The sequence below is a fragment of the Sphaeramia orbicularis genome, chromosome 4 (genome assembly GCF_902148855.1).
Source record: "Sphaeramia orbicularis chromosome 4, fSphaOr1.1, whole genome shotgun sequence".
Taxonomy (NCBI): Eukaryota; Metazoa; Chordata; class Actinopteri; order Kurtiformes; family Apogonidae; genus Sphaeramia; species Sphaeramia orbicularis.
Genome location: NC_043960.1, coordinates 18501790 through 18518429, shown reverse-complemented (window position 1 = coordinate 18518429; position 16640 = coordinate 18501790). Strand labels below are relative to the sequence as shown.

At 38.8% G+C, this 16640-nt stretch overlaps 1 protein-coding gene across 5 annotated transcripts; it reads left to right on the top strand.

Moving 5' to 3' along the window:
• Positions 1-806: 806 nt before the first annotated feature.
• On the top strand, positions 807-16258 carry LOC115418438 (leukocyte elastase inhibitor-like). Of its 5 annotated transcripts, none has more exons than XM_030132916.1 (8): positions 807-1025; positions 5970-6056; positions 8425-8601; positions 10158-10295; positions 10377-10494; positions 11613-11755; positions 12270-12437; positions 15304-16258. In XM_030132916.1, the coding sequence occupies exons 2-8, from the start codon at positions 6015-6017 to the stop codon at positions 15706-15708; spliced, it is 1191 nt and encodes a 396-aa protein (XP_029988776.1). In that variant the 5' UTR covers positions 807-1025; positions 5970-6014; the 3' UTR covers positions 15709-16258. The 5 variants fall into 5 exon arrangements, with proteins under 5 accessions (XP_029988776.1, XP_029988779.1, XP_029988777.1 ...); XM_030132919.1 differs by lacking the exon at positions 807-1025 and adding an exon at positions 2039-2240 and having other exon boundaries at positions 5973-6056; XM_030132917.1 differs by lacking the exon at positions 807-1025 and adding an exon at positions 2039-2240.
• The last annotated feature ends 382 nt before the right edge of the window (positions 16259-16640 follow it).

Sequence of the window (16640 nt, the reverse complement as noted above, 5' to 3'; positions counted from 1 at the left end):
TTACAGTTTCTTCAATTCACCTTTTTGGGGTACCTATAAATAACACAATACCCAAGTGTTTTATATTAAATGCTCAGGACAATCTCAGCTTTATGAATTCTGAGACCCTTTTTTTTTTGCTATGTTAAACGGGTTGTATTAAGTGGTAGTTGAATGTGACTTTAAATTTTACAATGTCAGGTGAATATCATACATCATGCCTCATGAACCAAAATGGAGGAGAGGAAAAGTAACATCATTAGATGTCTGCTTAATCTTTACATTACAAAGTTGTTTTGCTTGAAGAGTCTTTTTAATTTTGCAAGTCTTAAGTTATTCGGAGTTATATTTTCCAACTGCATCTTGTATTTTTATTTTAAGAGGTACTGAACAGTCAGGTTTGCTTCATGTGTGTGGTTTTGATTGAACTAAAACCTGCCTGCGATGAACTCAGAGCAGAGGTCATATTCTACCTAAAAGATCTATTTTTTACAGCTTTAGAAAGTAGTTGTGGTAAAGAGCGTAGAGTAGAACAAACAGAATATGAACTAGGGGATTTTTGTGGTCAAGACATGCTAGCCTAACAATGTAGGTGCTAAGCAAAAGCTTGCACATGCAAAAGCATGTGCTTTTCTTAGAATTAGCTTATGGAGTGACTGACATGTTCTGCCCACTAACTATGATTAACCAATAATAAGCCTATGACGAATAACATCATTGAATAATGGGAGTCTCCAAGAGTCACTAAAGACTATAAAAAGAAACAAAGGAAACTCTTATTGACCTACGTAAGTGGGCTTTTTTGCTTTTTCTCTCTGTAACGAAATGTGTGTGCTCCTTTTTCCTTGATTTTGACAAGTGTGTGTTTTATAGAGAAACTAGTGGTAAACTGCCTTCTCTGATAATTCACAAGTTTTGATTTTTGTAAACTTTTGCTGTTTTTAATAAACCAGATTCTGGACTAACCTTTTTTAAAAACTCAACCCTTCTTTTGGTGACTTTTTCTTCATTCTCCTGTTGTGTTCCCCCGACACCGACTTCAAGTGGTAAGTCCTTTTAAAATGTAGTGAACCCCCATCTCCCAACAGTTGGGGTTTTTACCTTACCTCTGTAGATTCTGTTGGGGTCCTGGGCAGATAAAGAGACACCATCTTTGTCCTTTGCATCATGTAGACGTTTCCTAATTTCGCGGAGGTACACTTCCGGTGGAACAAATATGAAAAATTTTGGAACAACAGTCTCTTCCTGAGATCCTTGAGTCTACGTGCGTTACAGCTAGAACACTGTAAAAAGAATTAATTCAGCCCAAATACTTAGTCTGAAGTCAGACTGTTACAAATGTTCAAATCTCTTGTGAAAACATGTAGACAACGTGTTTTGGTGCTTGATATAGGTTTACCAAAGACTTACCTTCACAAAAATAGTGAAATATATGAATAAAGCAATAAGTGTATAAAATATCTAAATTTAACACTTAGCTATTTAATTTTTTAGCGTAAATATAATTCGTATTACATGTCAAGCTTCATTATATGTGTACAAATGAGAAAGGAATAACATGATGCAGACGAGCAGTATTTTGTTGTAAAACGTTTTTATTAATCATTATTATAAATTATATTATTTTCTTTTTACCTTTAATTTTTTTTTTTTTTAACATTTATTTGGTTATTTAAAACTGTCATGTAGTCATGGTGCTCACATGTGCCTTTAAAATGCCCCCTTGACACAAAGGGTTTTGTTTTTTTTTTGCATTTAATTGAATTAAGCACATAATATTTACAGTATTTACATAATATTTACATTCATTTCATTATTTTTTCTTTTTCATATTTTCAGCAGGTCTGTTTCTGTCTTTCCCCTTACTCCTCCAAATAAAACTGTGATAGGCAGGGCCTTAGTGATTCCAGAGTGTCTATTGGTTGGTCAAAGTTGACAGACGAGGGATTCAACCAATTATATCTGCACAAGTTGAGGGACAAAGTACTGATCCAGTTCTGTACTAAATAAAAGGTGCAGATCTGTGCGCATTGTTCTGTGGTTAGCCCTGTAAGTCTGACTGTCAGAGAGTGTGACGGGAAAATTAGATTTTCCGTTCACGGAAGTATTTGAACCGCTTTTCCACGGCAATAAATGACCTAAATATTCCTATGGCAGTATCATATGTAATCTCATCATAGCTGTTATATCTCCGGTTGTACACGGTCTGTCAACGACAAACAAACTGGGACAGAGTTTCACATCCGACAGAAGAGCCTCAGGTAACTGAACACATCTGTTTCACTGTCCATCTCCTTCTTCTTTGATAAACAAAGGGAAGTTTCTTCGTTTTTCTACTTAATGCAGTGGTCCCCAACCCCCGGTCCCCGAACCGATACCGGTCCGTGGATCATTTGGTATCGGGCCGCAAAGAAAAAAAACAACAACTTGTGGTTAATATTAAAGCATTTTTTTTCCATTAGTCTTCCGGAGATTTTATTTTGAAAAGCGACCGTTTCCGCCTTCGCCTCACAACCGCTAAATTCAGGTACACCGTGTTATGGAAAAATAATCCTCTACTAATTCGTCTTCAAAAATGAAGGGTCAGTTCAAACGTTCAGTGCCAAAGAAATCACTTTATTTGGAGCTCCATAGAAAGAGATATCACTCAGACAAAAGAGTGAGACGGTCTGAACCCAAAAATACAAATCACACTGTAGTCTTCTGTCTCCCATGAGAAAATTATGATGTGTCGAAAGTGTCTTGGTTAGTGTCAGGAACTTAGAGATAAGACTCCTGTGAGAAATGTTGGTTTGGCCTTCTACTCTGGACACAACACAAAAGAGGTCCAAACTGCTCTATAATACACAGTGACATGAAGATATCTGAAATAGAGTTAGAAGCCTATATGATATATGAAATATATGAAAATATATATGAATATGTATGGATATAAGTAATTTTGCCATTGCAACTGTTTTATGAATCAGTAGTAACACAAGCTAAAGAAATGAGCCAAAAACAAAAGTCACTGGAGAACTTTTTCAGGAAGAAATGAGGAAACGATGGTGCAGCAGAAGGCTCACAGACTGTCTGCACACAGGAAGATGCATTTAGAAGGAAATATCAGGATTCCTGCCTCAGTTCCAGGTTCATCCCAACAGGTGACACACAAGCTCCTCCAAACTGCTCCGACATATCCATCCATGTTTGAGACAACTTCAAACCTCTGTGCATTTGATGAAAAATAAAACTGGCTGTGAGATGAGCTCAGAAGGCAGTAATATGGTGTGTAAATGATCTAATTCCATTTGGACAATGACCTAAGAGTGTCTGCATATTGCAAACTCACTTAGGGACATATAATGAGCATAATCAGGAACGGGTGGAGACAGTAAGAAGAGCATAATGGGGGGTGATATATGGCCTGGTTACCTTGAGGAGACAGGCTTAGGCCTGGTCTGGGAAATCATATATAAAAAAGGCATAAATTGGCCACCAGACACGGTTATTTCTAAATGATAATACCTAATAGAGACAAACGTTCAGGAAAGGGGAATTTGAAAGGAGGAGCTCGGGTTTGCGGGAAATGACGCCCTGAGCTCCAGAGAGCTGTATAAAAGATGGGGATTTCTCAGCTACCCTTCAGACCATTCCCGGGTGGGTCTCCTTGTGTTTATCTTGTGCTTGCAAATAAACACTTGTACGGCTTTGAAGACTGACTGGCTCATCTCATCTTTGACTCAGAGGCGTCTCTTCCAGATCTTTACTTAGATACAGTTCATAGTTAAAATCAGGCGGGGAAAAAGGCGCAACCAACAATCAAGTCTGGACACATTCTGGAGTCAAGTCAAAGCAGAACATGCGGATATCGCCACAAAAGCCCTGGAAGTCCTTCTGTTTCCAACCTCATCATTTTGTGTGTCTGGGTTTTGTGCGATGACAGTTCCACAGTAGTAGACTGGATCTATGGAACACACCTGGACTGTGTGTCCCCATCAGCCCCAGATGGGACCGTCTAGTTGCAGGGAAACAAGTCCAGGGTTCTGACTGGTTCTGCATTAGGGTGAGTTGATATTCTACTGTAGAATCATTGGAATTGTCTGATATACAGTGTAAGTGTTTCAGATCACATGCTCTGAGCTGACAAAGGTTTTTGTTATTGGAACCCCCGTACCTCTACCCGGTCCGCGGAACATTTTCATGCATGAAACTGGTCCGTAGTACAAAAAAGGTTGGGGACCACTGACTTAATGTATGATTTATTTTACACTCTTTACTTCTGTTTTGTTTAAATCTAATAAATCTGAGCCTATTTTGGCCTGTTTTTTTTTTTTTTTTTTTTTTTTGATAATTCTGGTTCTGCCTTTATATACCCTATGAAAAAAAGGTTTACCATACCCATGTTTGTTTGTTTTTTTTTCCCAGCACATACTCATTTTCATAATTTTTACATTTGAAATGTCAGGTTTATGTGTTATGCATTTAATTTCTATATATGACAAATATGAACATGTTAGTCTTTACAGTTAGCATCAGTGAATCTGCTGCAGCTGATCTTTAGGCCTACAGGTTGGACCTTTCTTTCTTTCTTTCTTTCTTTATTAGGGACAGTGCATATTAATGAACATCTACAACAATTGCAGCTGTAAATATGCCAGCTTGTAGCAGCAGTGCTAATTTCCATCTGTAGTCCCTAGGCAGGTGACGAGAGAGACAGCTGACAAAACAGCAAAACATCATAAAAACACACATAACAACACAGTGAGGACAACTGATAGGGTGGCTGATAGGATTTTATGATTTAACTCTTTAAAACCTGACATGTCATCGCTGACGCACACTGCGCATATGCAGTTTGGATGGCTGTAACTTTCACTGTTTATGCAACTGGAAACATTTCTGATACCTGAGACGTTGCGCTTTAAAGGTTTTATTGGGTCATTACGGTTATTTCCTTCATGCCTGTACTAGAAGCTGGAGAAGAAGCCATTTTAGCAGAATTATAACATGCAGTAAATTGTAAATGATTGCTAGATTTTGAAATATTTGGGGAAAAAAGGCTCTGGAAAAATGGGCAAACTGACTCACTCACAGCATATTTTCTAACCTTTTAGTTCAAATAAGAAAAAAAAAAGTCCAGGTGGATCATTTTAGGCTTAGGGTCTAAAGGGTTAAGACAGAAGAGGGAGGATCGACAGCATTCAGGTGTTATGACCCTGGGTCATAATTTATCTATTGGTGTTCTGTGTATATATGTTCTGTTTAGTGTGTGTGTGTTCTCCCCTGTCCTGTAGGTGTGCTGTGCCCTTTTGTGTCTTTGTTTTGCAGGAAGCAGATTGGTGGAGGGTGATTGCCCAGCCCCTTTAAAAATGGCCCTGGAGCTTCAGTTGGTCCTCTCTCTTGCCTCCTGCCAGCTCTCAGCCCTGTGTTCCGTGTGTGTGACCGTCAGTCTTCGTGTGTTTGTGTGATAATTCAATTGTATATTGGTGTAAATAGATGTTTTGTAAATTTGATCCTTTTTCTGGTAGGGGAGGTCGGCTCTTTTTTGTTTCACCTTTTCTCCTGTTTTGAATTAGGGAGTTTAGGTTAGTTTAGTGTATTTTATTTCTTGCATTTATTTTGAATAGGTAATTTAGTTTGAACTGTAGAGAAGATATTTTGTTTGTTATTTTAGCCGCTCCCTCCCCTAACCCTTCCTTAGTTGATATAAAAATAAACATTGTGAATTTTAGTTTCGACTGACGTGTGTGCTTGGGAGCTGGGAGGGGGCAAAAGTGAGCATATTATGTTCGCCCTGGTGAACCTCTAGGCCGGGGCGTAACACAAGTAAAATAAACCTTTGTTTGACTGAGTCGTTTTGACTGTTGAGTGCAGTTTCTGTGTTCCTTCTTGTCTTTTGATGGTGTGCTGACTTCTGTACACTGATTTTATTCCACAGAATATCACCAATGGACCACCTATATATGTTGAAATGATTTTTAAAAAAATGTTTATTCTCTCTTATTCAGCAGGTAATATTCTGTTGTGCACCATTTGGACTACCTGGGCCTACCATGTTTTCACACTGGATGAACTCCGTGAAGGCTGTTTTTTCAGTATGCCATCACATTTTCCCCTTCTTTACCAGCCACTGTTTACTCTAGAACTATGTAGAGCAGGGATGTCAAACTCATTTTCTTCGGGGGGCCACATTCAGCCCAATTTTATCTGAAGTGGGCCGGACCAGTAAAATAATAGCATGATAGCCAATAAATAATGACAACTCCAAACTGTTTTAGTGCAAAAAGTAACATTCAGTTATGCCAGTATTTACATTTACAAACTATCCAAACAAAAAGAATGTGAATAACCTGAAAAAAAGAAAGAAATTTGTTAAGAAATATAAGTACAATTTTATCAGTATTCTGCCTCGGCTTATCGTTTATACATGTGCATTACAGATCAGATCTACAAAGGCACAAAACATTCAGTAATAGGCAGAATATTGTTAAAATTGCACTTAATTTACTTCAGACATTTTAGGTTATTCATATTTTATTGTTAAAAGACAGTTTGTTGATGTGAACATTTTCATAATTTAATGTTTTTTGCACTACATCAGAGAAAAAAATTGGTGTTGTCATTATTTATAGGTTATTATGATATTATTTTTGAGTTTGATGCTCTAACTTGCACTTTGCAAATTCATCCAACAGGCCGGATTGAACCTTTGGCGGGCCGCATTTGGCCCCCGGGCCGCATGTTCGACACCTGTGATGTAGAGTAATCATGTAGCACCTCTACGCATAACTTAGAAATTCTCATGTGAATATGTCCTCTCTCCTCTCTTTTTTATCCTCCTTTTGTTATATTGCTGGATCCTCGACTTTATTTGTGCATTGATATTCAAGGTGTTACTCCTTCACATATGATAATGTCATTTACTTCAGATGTTTTTCCTGAACTCTTTTGTGTTTGTTGATTTTCAAACTAAAAGAAATGCAGTCAGTGTTTTAGCTGCTCGATGCCTTACGTGCTGTGATAAATAAGGCAAAGCAAGTTTAAAAGACAAGTTATAAATACATACACAAAAATAAAGTTTAAAAATTGTAAAATAATCCAATATTAAAAGTCAAATTTAAAAGTTAAAATAAAAGTAAATAAAAGTATTTCAGTGGCCATATACATGCTAAAAAGAAATGTTTTCAGTTTGAACTTTAATGTTATCAGAGTTTGGGCTTTTTTAATATCATCACAGAGACTATTCCAGATTTTGGCAGCATAAAACTAAAACATTACTTCTCCCTATTTAGTCCTGACTTTGACAGTGTTTCCCTGAAATTCCGAGAGTCCGAGATGGTTCATGTGGCACTAGCATGTCAGATGTACCGTACTAACCCATGAAGAGACTTATACACAAGCAGTGCTGTTTTAAAGTCAAGACAAACAGGAAGTCAGTGCAGAGGTCTGAGAACAGGATGTGGTCATACATCCTGGACACATACAGCAGCGTTGTGAACGTATTGCAGTTGTTTTAAAGCTTTAGAGCCTTTACAGTAATCTAACCTGCTAGACATAAATGCATGGATGAGTCTCTCCAAATCTGGTTTAAGATAAGATAAGATAGACTTCGTTGATCCCACCATAGGGAAATTTGATTTTTCTAATACAAAAATAAAGTGCAGGAAAGGCAGAAAACAAAATATATACCTGTGAAACAAAACATATAAGGAGAAAAACAAAGTATTTATATAATAAGATAAGATATACTTTATTGTCCCCATGGGGAAATTTTTCTTGGACTCCGTTCAGCTCCAGTTTACAGGTGGACAGAATAAGAAGAGCCAACAGAATAAAATAGAGGGTTACCAGATAAATAGACTTGCACATAATATATACATACGTGTATGCATATTCATAAATAAGTTATTGCACAGATGTGTATTGCACATACAGGTATGATATTATTGCACCTTGTAGCTTATTACTCTGATGGATGTTAGTGTTTTAGCAGTCTGATGGATGTTGGGATGAATGGGTTTTTGTAGATTTAAATTGAAATACTCCATACATATAGACATGTATTATCCCTTTGATTCTGGAAGTATGTTTTTGAGATGATAAACTGAATTAATGTGGCTGTTAAAATTCAGGTCTGAAGTCAATGATTACCCCTAGATTTCTAACCTGATTCTTAGATTTGAGAGAAAAAGACTTGAGGTGACTGCTGACACTTTCTCTTTTCCTCTGCAGCCTATAGATAATAACTTCAGTTCTACCTCTGTTTAGTTGGAGAAAGTCATTTTGTATCCTCACACTGATCTGTTCAATGCAATAATACAATAAAAAATATAAAATAGAATAACTGTTGAGCAGCAATAACAACAGTAGCAGCACTTGTAGAATGTATTCTTGAATGCAGCAGCCAAGAAAATGTGTGTGTGTGTGTTTTTTTCTTAATACTAACTAAATGCATGTTCACAGGGAAACCCAATATCAGCCATTTCCAGCGCAAACACAGATTTTGCTTTGGAGCTGCTCCGCACTCTGAGCCAAGACAACCCCAATGGAAACATTTTTTTCTCCCCGCTGAACATTAGCTTTTCTCTGGCGATGGTTTATCTGGGAGCTAAAGGAAACACTGCTGCTCAGATGGCACAGGTGAGCACACAGTTCAGTACCGCCACATGTGGACGATCACACAAACAGCCATCGAATAACCAGGAAACATGCCGCTTAGAACAATATTTTCGTTAAACCCCTTGAAATAAAACTGAAAGCCCATATCTCAATCATATTTTCATTGTTTCATTTCAGATCTACTATAGTGGTGTAAAAGAAAACTTGTGTCACTGTCCAAACATTTATAGAGCTGACTGTGTTGCAAAATGCAATCTTCTGTGACTGCATGAAACCTTTGAGCTTTAAGGAAGTAGCTTTAGGAATTTTGATTGAGGTTTATGGAACTGACTGTATTTTAACCTCAATAAACTCATCTAGAGCTAGACTTTGTGTCCAGGGATCGGGTCGTCGAGCCCCCTGCCGTCGACTGCCACCCAATCCACATTGCACACGGCCCCTATGGCTCCCTCGGTGGGTGGTGAGTCCACTGGAGGGTGGGTCCATGTCGCTCTTTCGGGCTGGGCCCCATGGGTAAAGGCCCGGCCACCAGGCGGTCGCTTACAAACCCCAACCCCAGGCCTGGCTCCAGGGTGGGGCCCCGGCTGCGCTGTACCGGGCGACATCATGATCCTTAGGTGTTTTGTCTTCATAGGGGCTTGCTTTGGGTCATGACCGAAAGGACAAGATCCCGGATACAAGTGGTCGAAATGAGTTTCCTCTGTAGGGTGGCTGGGTACAGCCTTAGGGATAGGGTGAGGAGCTCAGTCACCAGGGAGGAGCTCGGAGTAGAGCCGCTGCTCCTCCACATCGAGAGGGGCCAGCTGAGGTGGCTCGGGCATCTGTTTCGGATGCCTCCTGGACGCCTCCCTGGGGAGGTGTTCCGGGCTTGTCCCGCCAGGAGGAGGCCTTGGGGAAGACCTAGGACACGTTGGAGAGACTGTGTCTCTCAGCTGGCCTGGGAACGCCTTGGGGTCCCCCCAGAAGAGCTGCAGGAGGTGTCTGGGGAGAGGGAAGTCTGGGCATCCCTACTTAGACTGTTGCCCCAATGACCCGGCCCGGATAAGCGTCAGATAATGGATGGATGAATGGATGGATAAACTCATCTAGAATGAGTCACAAAGAATATTTTCGAGATCACTGTCAGTTGATGATAAAATATATAATAAAAAACATCTAAAAAGTTGGTATAAGAAATGTACCAAAATGTGACAGCTTTATACTCCAGTAATTCAGTGAAGTCAAATTCTTTTGTCTTCTGTTGTTTCACAGAAAAACAGTACGTTCGTGAGCCTTTTGCAGTTTGGAAAGCATACACAGAAACATTAAAACTGACTGAAAATGACAGTTATCATGAAGTACAAGACACATAACATACAGAAAGTATTTTACATGTTAAAGCAGGCAAATAAAAAAAACATGCATGTATTGAAATGACAGAGCCTATGGTTGTTATTTAATTTAAAATCGTTGTTTATTATCAAAATGTTAGATTTATGGCAAAAAAAAGTAGCTTAGGTTAAAGATTTTTCAATTGCCCTAATGGCTTTGTTTTTTTTTATTAAATGTCCAACATCTGATGATCTATATTTCCTCAGGTCCTCTCATTTAGCTCAGCTGAAGACATCCATGCAGAATTTGAGAAACTAAACCACATAATTCACATGAAATCTGGATCATACACCCTGAAACTAGCCAGTCGTCTTTACGGAGAAACTACCTCCAACTTCCTCTCTGTGAGTTCTGTATATTTACACACCAGCTCAATGCTTTCTCTAAGTTAATTTAACTGAACAGAAGTCCTCCACTCTCTGCAGGAATTCCTTGAAGCCACACAGAAGTACTACAACGCAGAGCTGAAGGCTGTCGATTTCATTGGAGCTCCAGAAGCCTGCAGAGCGGAGATAAACACCTGGGTCGAAGAGCAGACAGAAAGTGAGGATTTTCAGACATTTATTGTAGTAGTAGTAGTTTATTTGGTCATTAATGACTTTAAACAACAAACAAAAACAACATATCCATTGTTCCATATACAATGTGACCGAAAGGGTTTAGGCCAATGTTTTTCAACCTTGGGGTCAGGACCCCACGTGGGGTCACCTGGAATTCAAATGGGGTTGCCTGAAATTTCTAGTAATCGATAAAAATAAAAACTTACTAATAAACAATATATGGTGAGTTGAGAGAGACAATCTCAATCCATAAAAGACATGACAACCTCTGAAGCTGAAACTGAAGCACTGTGGTACTGTTTATCTGTCAAATGTTCATTGTGGTCGGTTTCAGATGCTGCAGCTCTTTCATAATTCATAGTTTGAGTTCTTGTTTGTTCAGTATTAATTGTCAGCCTTGTAAATCCAAGCTGGACTGACTGTACATATCCTGACCAAGGAAAATAAAATTCTCACTTTGTGCAGTAAACTACACCTGGCTTTTCTGCCTCTGTTCATAATAATATACATTATATAGACTAAATGTTGTCTAAAATTAACGTTTATTTGCAACATAGTATAGCAAACTATTACATGATCATAAGCAAATTAATTTTAGCCCCCCCAAAAAAAGTCTCCGTTTCGAATGTCTGGGGTCACCAGAAATTTTTGATGTTAAAATGGGGTCACGAGCCAAAAAAGGTTGGGAACTACTGATTTAGGCTGAAGTAAAGACTTATTTTGCCTCACCCTTTGTTATAACTATTAAAAAACATGATCTATGTCTAGTGCATATGTCAAACTCATTTTAGTCCAGGGGCCACATACAGTCTAATTTGATCTCCAGCGGACCAGTAAAATAAAAGCATAATATCCTATAAATAATAACTCCAAATTTTACTCTTTGATTTATTGCAAAAAGTAAACTAATAGTATGAAAATGTGTACATCTATAAACTATCCTTTAACAAAAGATGTGAATAACATCAACAAAAACGATCTGAAATTTCTCAAGAAGAGTAAGTGAAATTTTAACAATATTAAGTGAGGTTTTCAGACATGTCATTGTCTAATGTAATGGGAACCTGTTTTTCAGTGGTTGCTTTACATGTGTTGTTCCAGAAAAGATAAAGGACCTTCTGCAGCCGGGTGCTGTCAATACCATGACAAGACTGGCTCTTGTCAGTGCCATCTACTTCAAAGGGAATTGGATGCACCCGTTTTGCGAAGAAGATACCAGAGAAAGCGACTTTGAGGTCAATCAGGTAAAAACTTCTGTCTACTTTGTACATAGAAGTGTTTGGAAAAACAATTAACAAGTTTATCTTTATCTGATCAGCCTGTTAAGAGTAGGTTTGGGAGGTGGTGGTGAGTTACCCCTGACATGAAGAATGTGGAGAAAGGAAACGGATTAACTTCAGAGTGCAGTCAAAGCTTACTGTCAAACTTCACATGCGTCAATACAGCATACATTTACACTTCATTATTTCACCTTCATCCTTACTTCTGACCCCTAGATGACTTTATAGCCAATAAACAATAACTGCATAACAAATCAGGATCAAGTGAGGCATATGGGGTTAAACCCATGTGAAACACATAAACAGATTCAACAGTTACCATCAAAGTGAAACTGTAAATGTATAAACATTAACTGTAAAAATACAAATATGTACATAGTTCAGAAGGCACATATTTCATAATTTAACGACATGACACAATTAAATACATGAACTGACTGAAGTAACCTAAGCTTTGAACTTTATACTACTGTCTTAGAATGAAACCAGACGAGTCGAGATGATGTTCATGGAGAAAAAGATGCCCTACACCCGCATCTCTGAGCATGGTCTGCAGATCCTGGAGCTGCCGTACAAGGACAAGGAGCTCAGCATGGTCATCCTGCTGCCTCAGAAATCCACTGATGGCTCTGATCCTCTTCACAAGGTTCATGCTCCAAGAAACATGAAATTATAAACTGTCTGACATTTATCAGTCTGAAGTAGTTGTAGTAGTAGAACTTTATTTTGCTCTGTGTAAACAATTTTGCAAAGAGGAACTAATATTTACAAGACATTAACCAGGGCTATATGTAGTATTTCAACTTTCAACTGTTTAAAAAATGAGCTGACCACTTTGTTTAGAATAAAGAGTCTTGTAGTTACTCCAAATACACCAATGTATTGGCCTGTGGAGATATACATTGAACATTTTTACACCGACAATCTGACAGGTTTATGTGACCACTAGAGGAAGTAGTGAGCCACTCTGCTGGTCTCCCACGGTGAAGAAAACTGTGATTCCACTACGTGGAACCGGCTGTACTTGACTCGGGTACCAGGTACTATTCCTGGAGACCGTTTCCATTACAGGATACTACTGACTGTAGAGTACCTGGACGTCATAGCAGCGCAGCGCATAACTTCCGTGACGTATATTCAGAAAGTTGCTGATGAAGTTGCTCATTGTGTGTTGCCCCGTCAGGCTCACGCTGACTTTTTTCGTCAACCACCAAGGACAGAAACGTCTGAATCTCCTTCACTGACAACGGTGTAATTTTACAGGCTGCTATCATGTGGATTAACCTACCGGTATATTTACTATAAATTTCCGCATCTGTTTTTAGCTTACCGGCTGACAGGCCGTAAGCTATTGTTGTCATGCGGCCTCCGTCGTCGTCGTCGTATGTCGTCTGTTGTCCGTTGTCCGTTGTCCGTTACAAAAATTTCAATCGTCTTTTTCTCCGAAACTACAGTTCTGATTGACTTCAAACTTGGTATACAGCTTCTTTATGATGATGTCAACACCAGGTATTGAAATTATTTCCATCCAGATCTGATTCTGGATTTGGTGCAACTTTGAAAAATTTCCCCATTATAAGAAATAGGAAGTGGATCAAAAAAGTAGAATCAAAGAAGTCATAAATGCTTCAATTACTGTTGTTTTCACCACTGGACACAGCTCTAAATGAAAAGAATGGAATTTAATGCTGAATTGGCAGCGTTTCTTCTACATGGCGAGTTTGATTATGAGGCTTATGAGGGTATAAAGTCACTATGTGATGTTATTATCTTTGCTATGTTGGCTGTTTGTATATCCATGGTTCAGAAGTAACTGTGGCAGTTCTAATTCCAAACAGATCTATAGTGCAGCTTCTGACAACACGAACCGTACAGAAATAGACGTGATTTGTGGTTTTACTGTGGCTGTTTTTGTCCAAAAACAGCTAAGATAACAGAGCTATAATGTAAACTATCAGCTGATGCAGCACATGGACACTATAGGACACAGTGTTATTCTGACTGACTGTCAAAATAAGTGGCTATGGGCTTTTAGTTTGAAGAAGAAAATTTCATGATACCTTTATATGGATGTAAACAATAAGCTTTATACTTTATTCAGTAAGTTATACAGACTGTGGACACCAGTGGCGATTTCTCATAGACTGCAAGGGAGGCCCGGCTTCCCCTAAAATTACGGAAATTAAATGGTTAAATATGTACGGTTGTGTTGACATTTTATTGACTATAAATGTGTTAGAACACGTTCATCTTAAAGATGACTTCGTTCAGAATCAGCTTTATCACAAATCAACGGACACGATGTTGTTCACTTTTCCTCCATTCCCGTGTCTGTGTTTTCTCATACATCTCTGTTCAGTGCATTTGTCCGTAGACTGCGGGCGTCTCTGGGCTTCAATGGGACTGAGTGGAACAGTTTTTTTCATTGCCTCAAAACTGGACGGTAATTGGATAAATGCCACAATGTTGTCCCGCCCCCGGACACCGGGCGTCTCTGGGGGTGAATGGAGCTGTGGGCGGAGCTCGGCCGGGCTGGACGCCAGAATCCCACGTGCTGATTGGAGGATCAGTCGAAAGGCTGAATCCCATTTGATTGACAGCTGTTTTCAGATCTCCTCCTTCACTGACACAGTTCAGTTTAATACTGTCACACATTCTGCTGTGAAATCAAGAGAGAAACCACTACGAAATTACTCGTTCATTTCTTGCACTGTAAATAAAACACACTCATTGTACTTTTTTTGTTTCAATTTAACATAATTTCACAGTTTTCTTGTTTCAGTTACATAATTTAATCATTTCTTGTTTGAGTTTAATATCGTTTTGTAGATAGTTAAATCAATCATACTGTCGGCTAGGTCGGAGTGAAAGGAGCATCTGTAGTTTAAAAAGGCTGAAGTCTTACACCCACAACACACTGGGCCAAGGCAATATAAGCAGAGAGGACACTGGTCCAGTCCCTGGAAAAGACGCCTACTTGGCACGATAAGGTCACTGAGCATTTTCTTAAAAAGGAACGGAGGGCCGAATGTGTGTTTAAATAACTTGACTTTTTTTTGTTTTGTTTTGATGTAAGCCGACAATGAGCTTCCCCTGTCTGAAAGACGAGCAGCCGCCGCTGGTGGACACATAGTAGTGATTCATTGGTGGTTTTGGTAGTTCTGTGTGCTGACATGTGACTTCCCCGGCTGTTGACACTTTGGAACATCACTACCATATTTAACCCCTTTTCTACCCTAAGTGCCTGGAGGCGATGGGTTATAATGATGATATGACTCCTGTAAGTTGCATATTGTACCTTTAAGTAATGCTTTGAATGCAGATCTTGTACTTGTAGTGGAGTAGTTTCTGTGTGGGTTTATTACTATAGCGCTATAGGTAAAAGTCCCACATTGATATGGGTGAAGGATCTGATTTATTCCTCTGCCACTCATCCATGAATTTGTAATAAAAACCACAGTTGTCTCTCTTTTGTTGGTGAAATGCTGAAAAGTGTTTGTGTTACATTCCAGCTTCAGAGCATGCTTACTCGGGAACAGCTGGAAGAATGGACCAGTAGGAGAAACATGAGCACCACAACCAAAATCTCCATAACGGTGCCGAAGTTCAAACTCGAGATGAGCTACGACATGAATATGCCCCTAGCTAAAATGGGTATGACGGATGTTTTCTGTGAGGAAAAGGCCGATCTGTCAAGGATGAATGGGAAAAAGGGACTCTTCCTGTCTACGATGACACACAGGGCCTTTGTGGATGTGAACGAGAAAGGTACAGAAGCAGCTGCATCTGTGGTCATGTACTACACATTGGGTGTTGAAGAGAAGATATACTTCACAGCCAACCGTCCCTTCCTCTTCTTCATCAGGCACAATAAGACCAAGTCTATCCTCTTTCTTGGCAGATTCTCGTCTCCATAAATGTAAAGATTCCTTATTGTAACACTTTGTAGGAAATCTGACTTGCCCCCCCACCTATGTTGCCTCCTTAAAAACCATTAACAAATGTAGCAGCTTTTCCACAGGCATACACATCCACATAGTGAGACCACCACAGGAAACATCAACAAATATACATAAAAACATAATCACCAAAACATACCATATCATTAAACAATTAAATAGAGATTAGAGAGGCAGATGTCAGAATGGTTTACATAATAAAGTAAACATTAAAATCAATGCCTTTAAAGGTTTAATTTATTTATTTTTTTTATTGAACTTTCCTTCTTTTAGACAGAAGTTACACTGTATAAGAATAAATTTTACGAATAAATGTTTTTGAATAGTTTTGGTTAAATTTGGATTCCTGTTTTGCTGTTTAATAAAGTGTCGCAAAGAGCATATACAATTATAATATTCTGTACATGTGAAGCAGTTCTAGCAATTGCTAATCACCTGATTTATTTTGGCCTGAAAATTAATAAAAGCCATAAAATGCTACTGTAAATCAAAATAAAATAAGCAAGCTTATGACTTAAGTTCAAGACACTGTTTTCAAAAAACTGTGTTTCTATTTATTTAATTGTTGTTTTTTTTCTTTTATTATTTTTGCGGATTTTTGAGCAGGCACAGCGAAGGTGACTCTTTGATCCTATCGGGGTCCTAAACTATGTGGGTGGCGGGAACCTGTATGAAGATAGTTTGGTTCTGAACCCGTAGACACTCGTTAATTAATTATTAATTAACTTATATCCATGTACTCTCCGGTAATATTTCGTGCTTCGCTGGACAGTTTTTGTTTTTTTTTGTGGTCTTCGTGGAATCACCTCAGGACACCTGTTCAAGTTTGACAGGTAACCCCCACCCCTACTCAAACCCACACCTGTCACTGTCCACCAGCAGCTGTCGGT

Bases quoted from the DNA above. Each gene is read 5' to 3' on its own strand.
- LOC115418438 (XM_030132916.1), top strand. From the start codon at position 6,015: ATGTTTTCACACTGGATGAACTCCGTGAAGGCTGTTTTTTCA. The intron at 10,296-10,376 runs GTGAGTTCTGTA...CACTCTCTGCAG, and splicing joins CTACCTCCAACTTCCTCTCT to GAATTCCTTGAAGCCACACA. The intron at 10,495-11,612 runs GTGAGGATTTTC...GTGTTGTTCCAG, and splicing joins GGTCGAAGAGCAGACAGAAA to AAAAGATAAAGGACCTTCTG.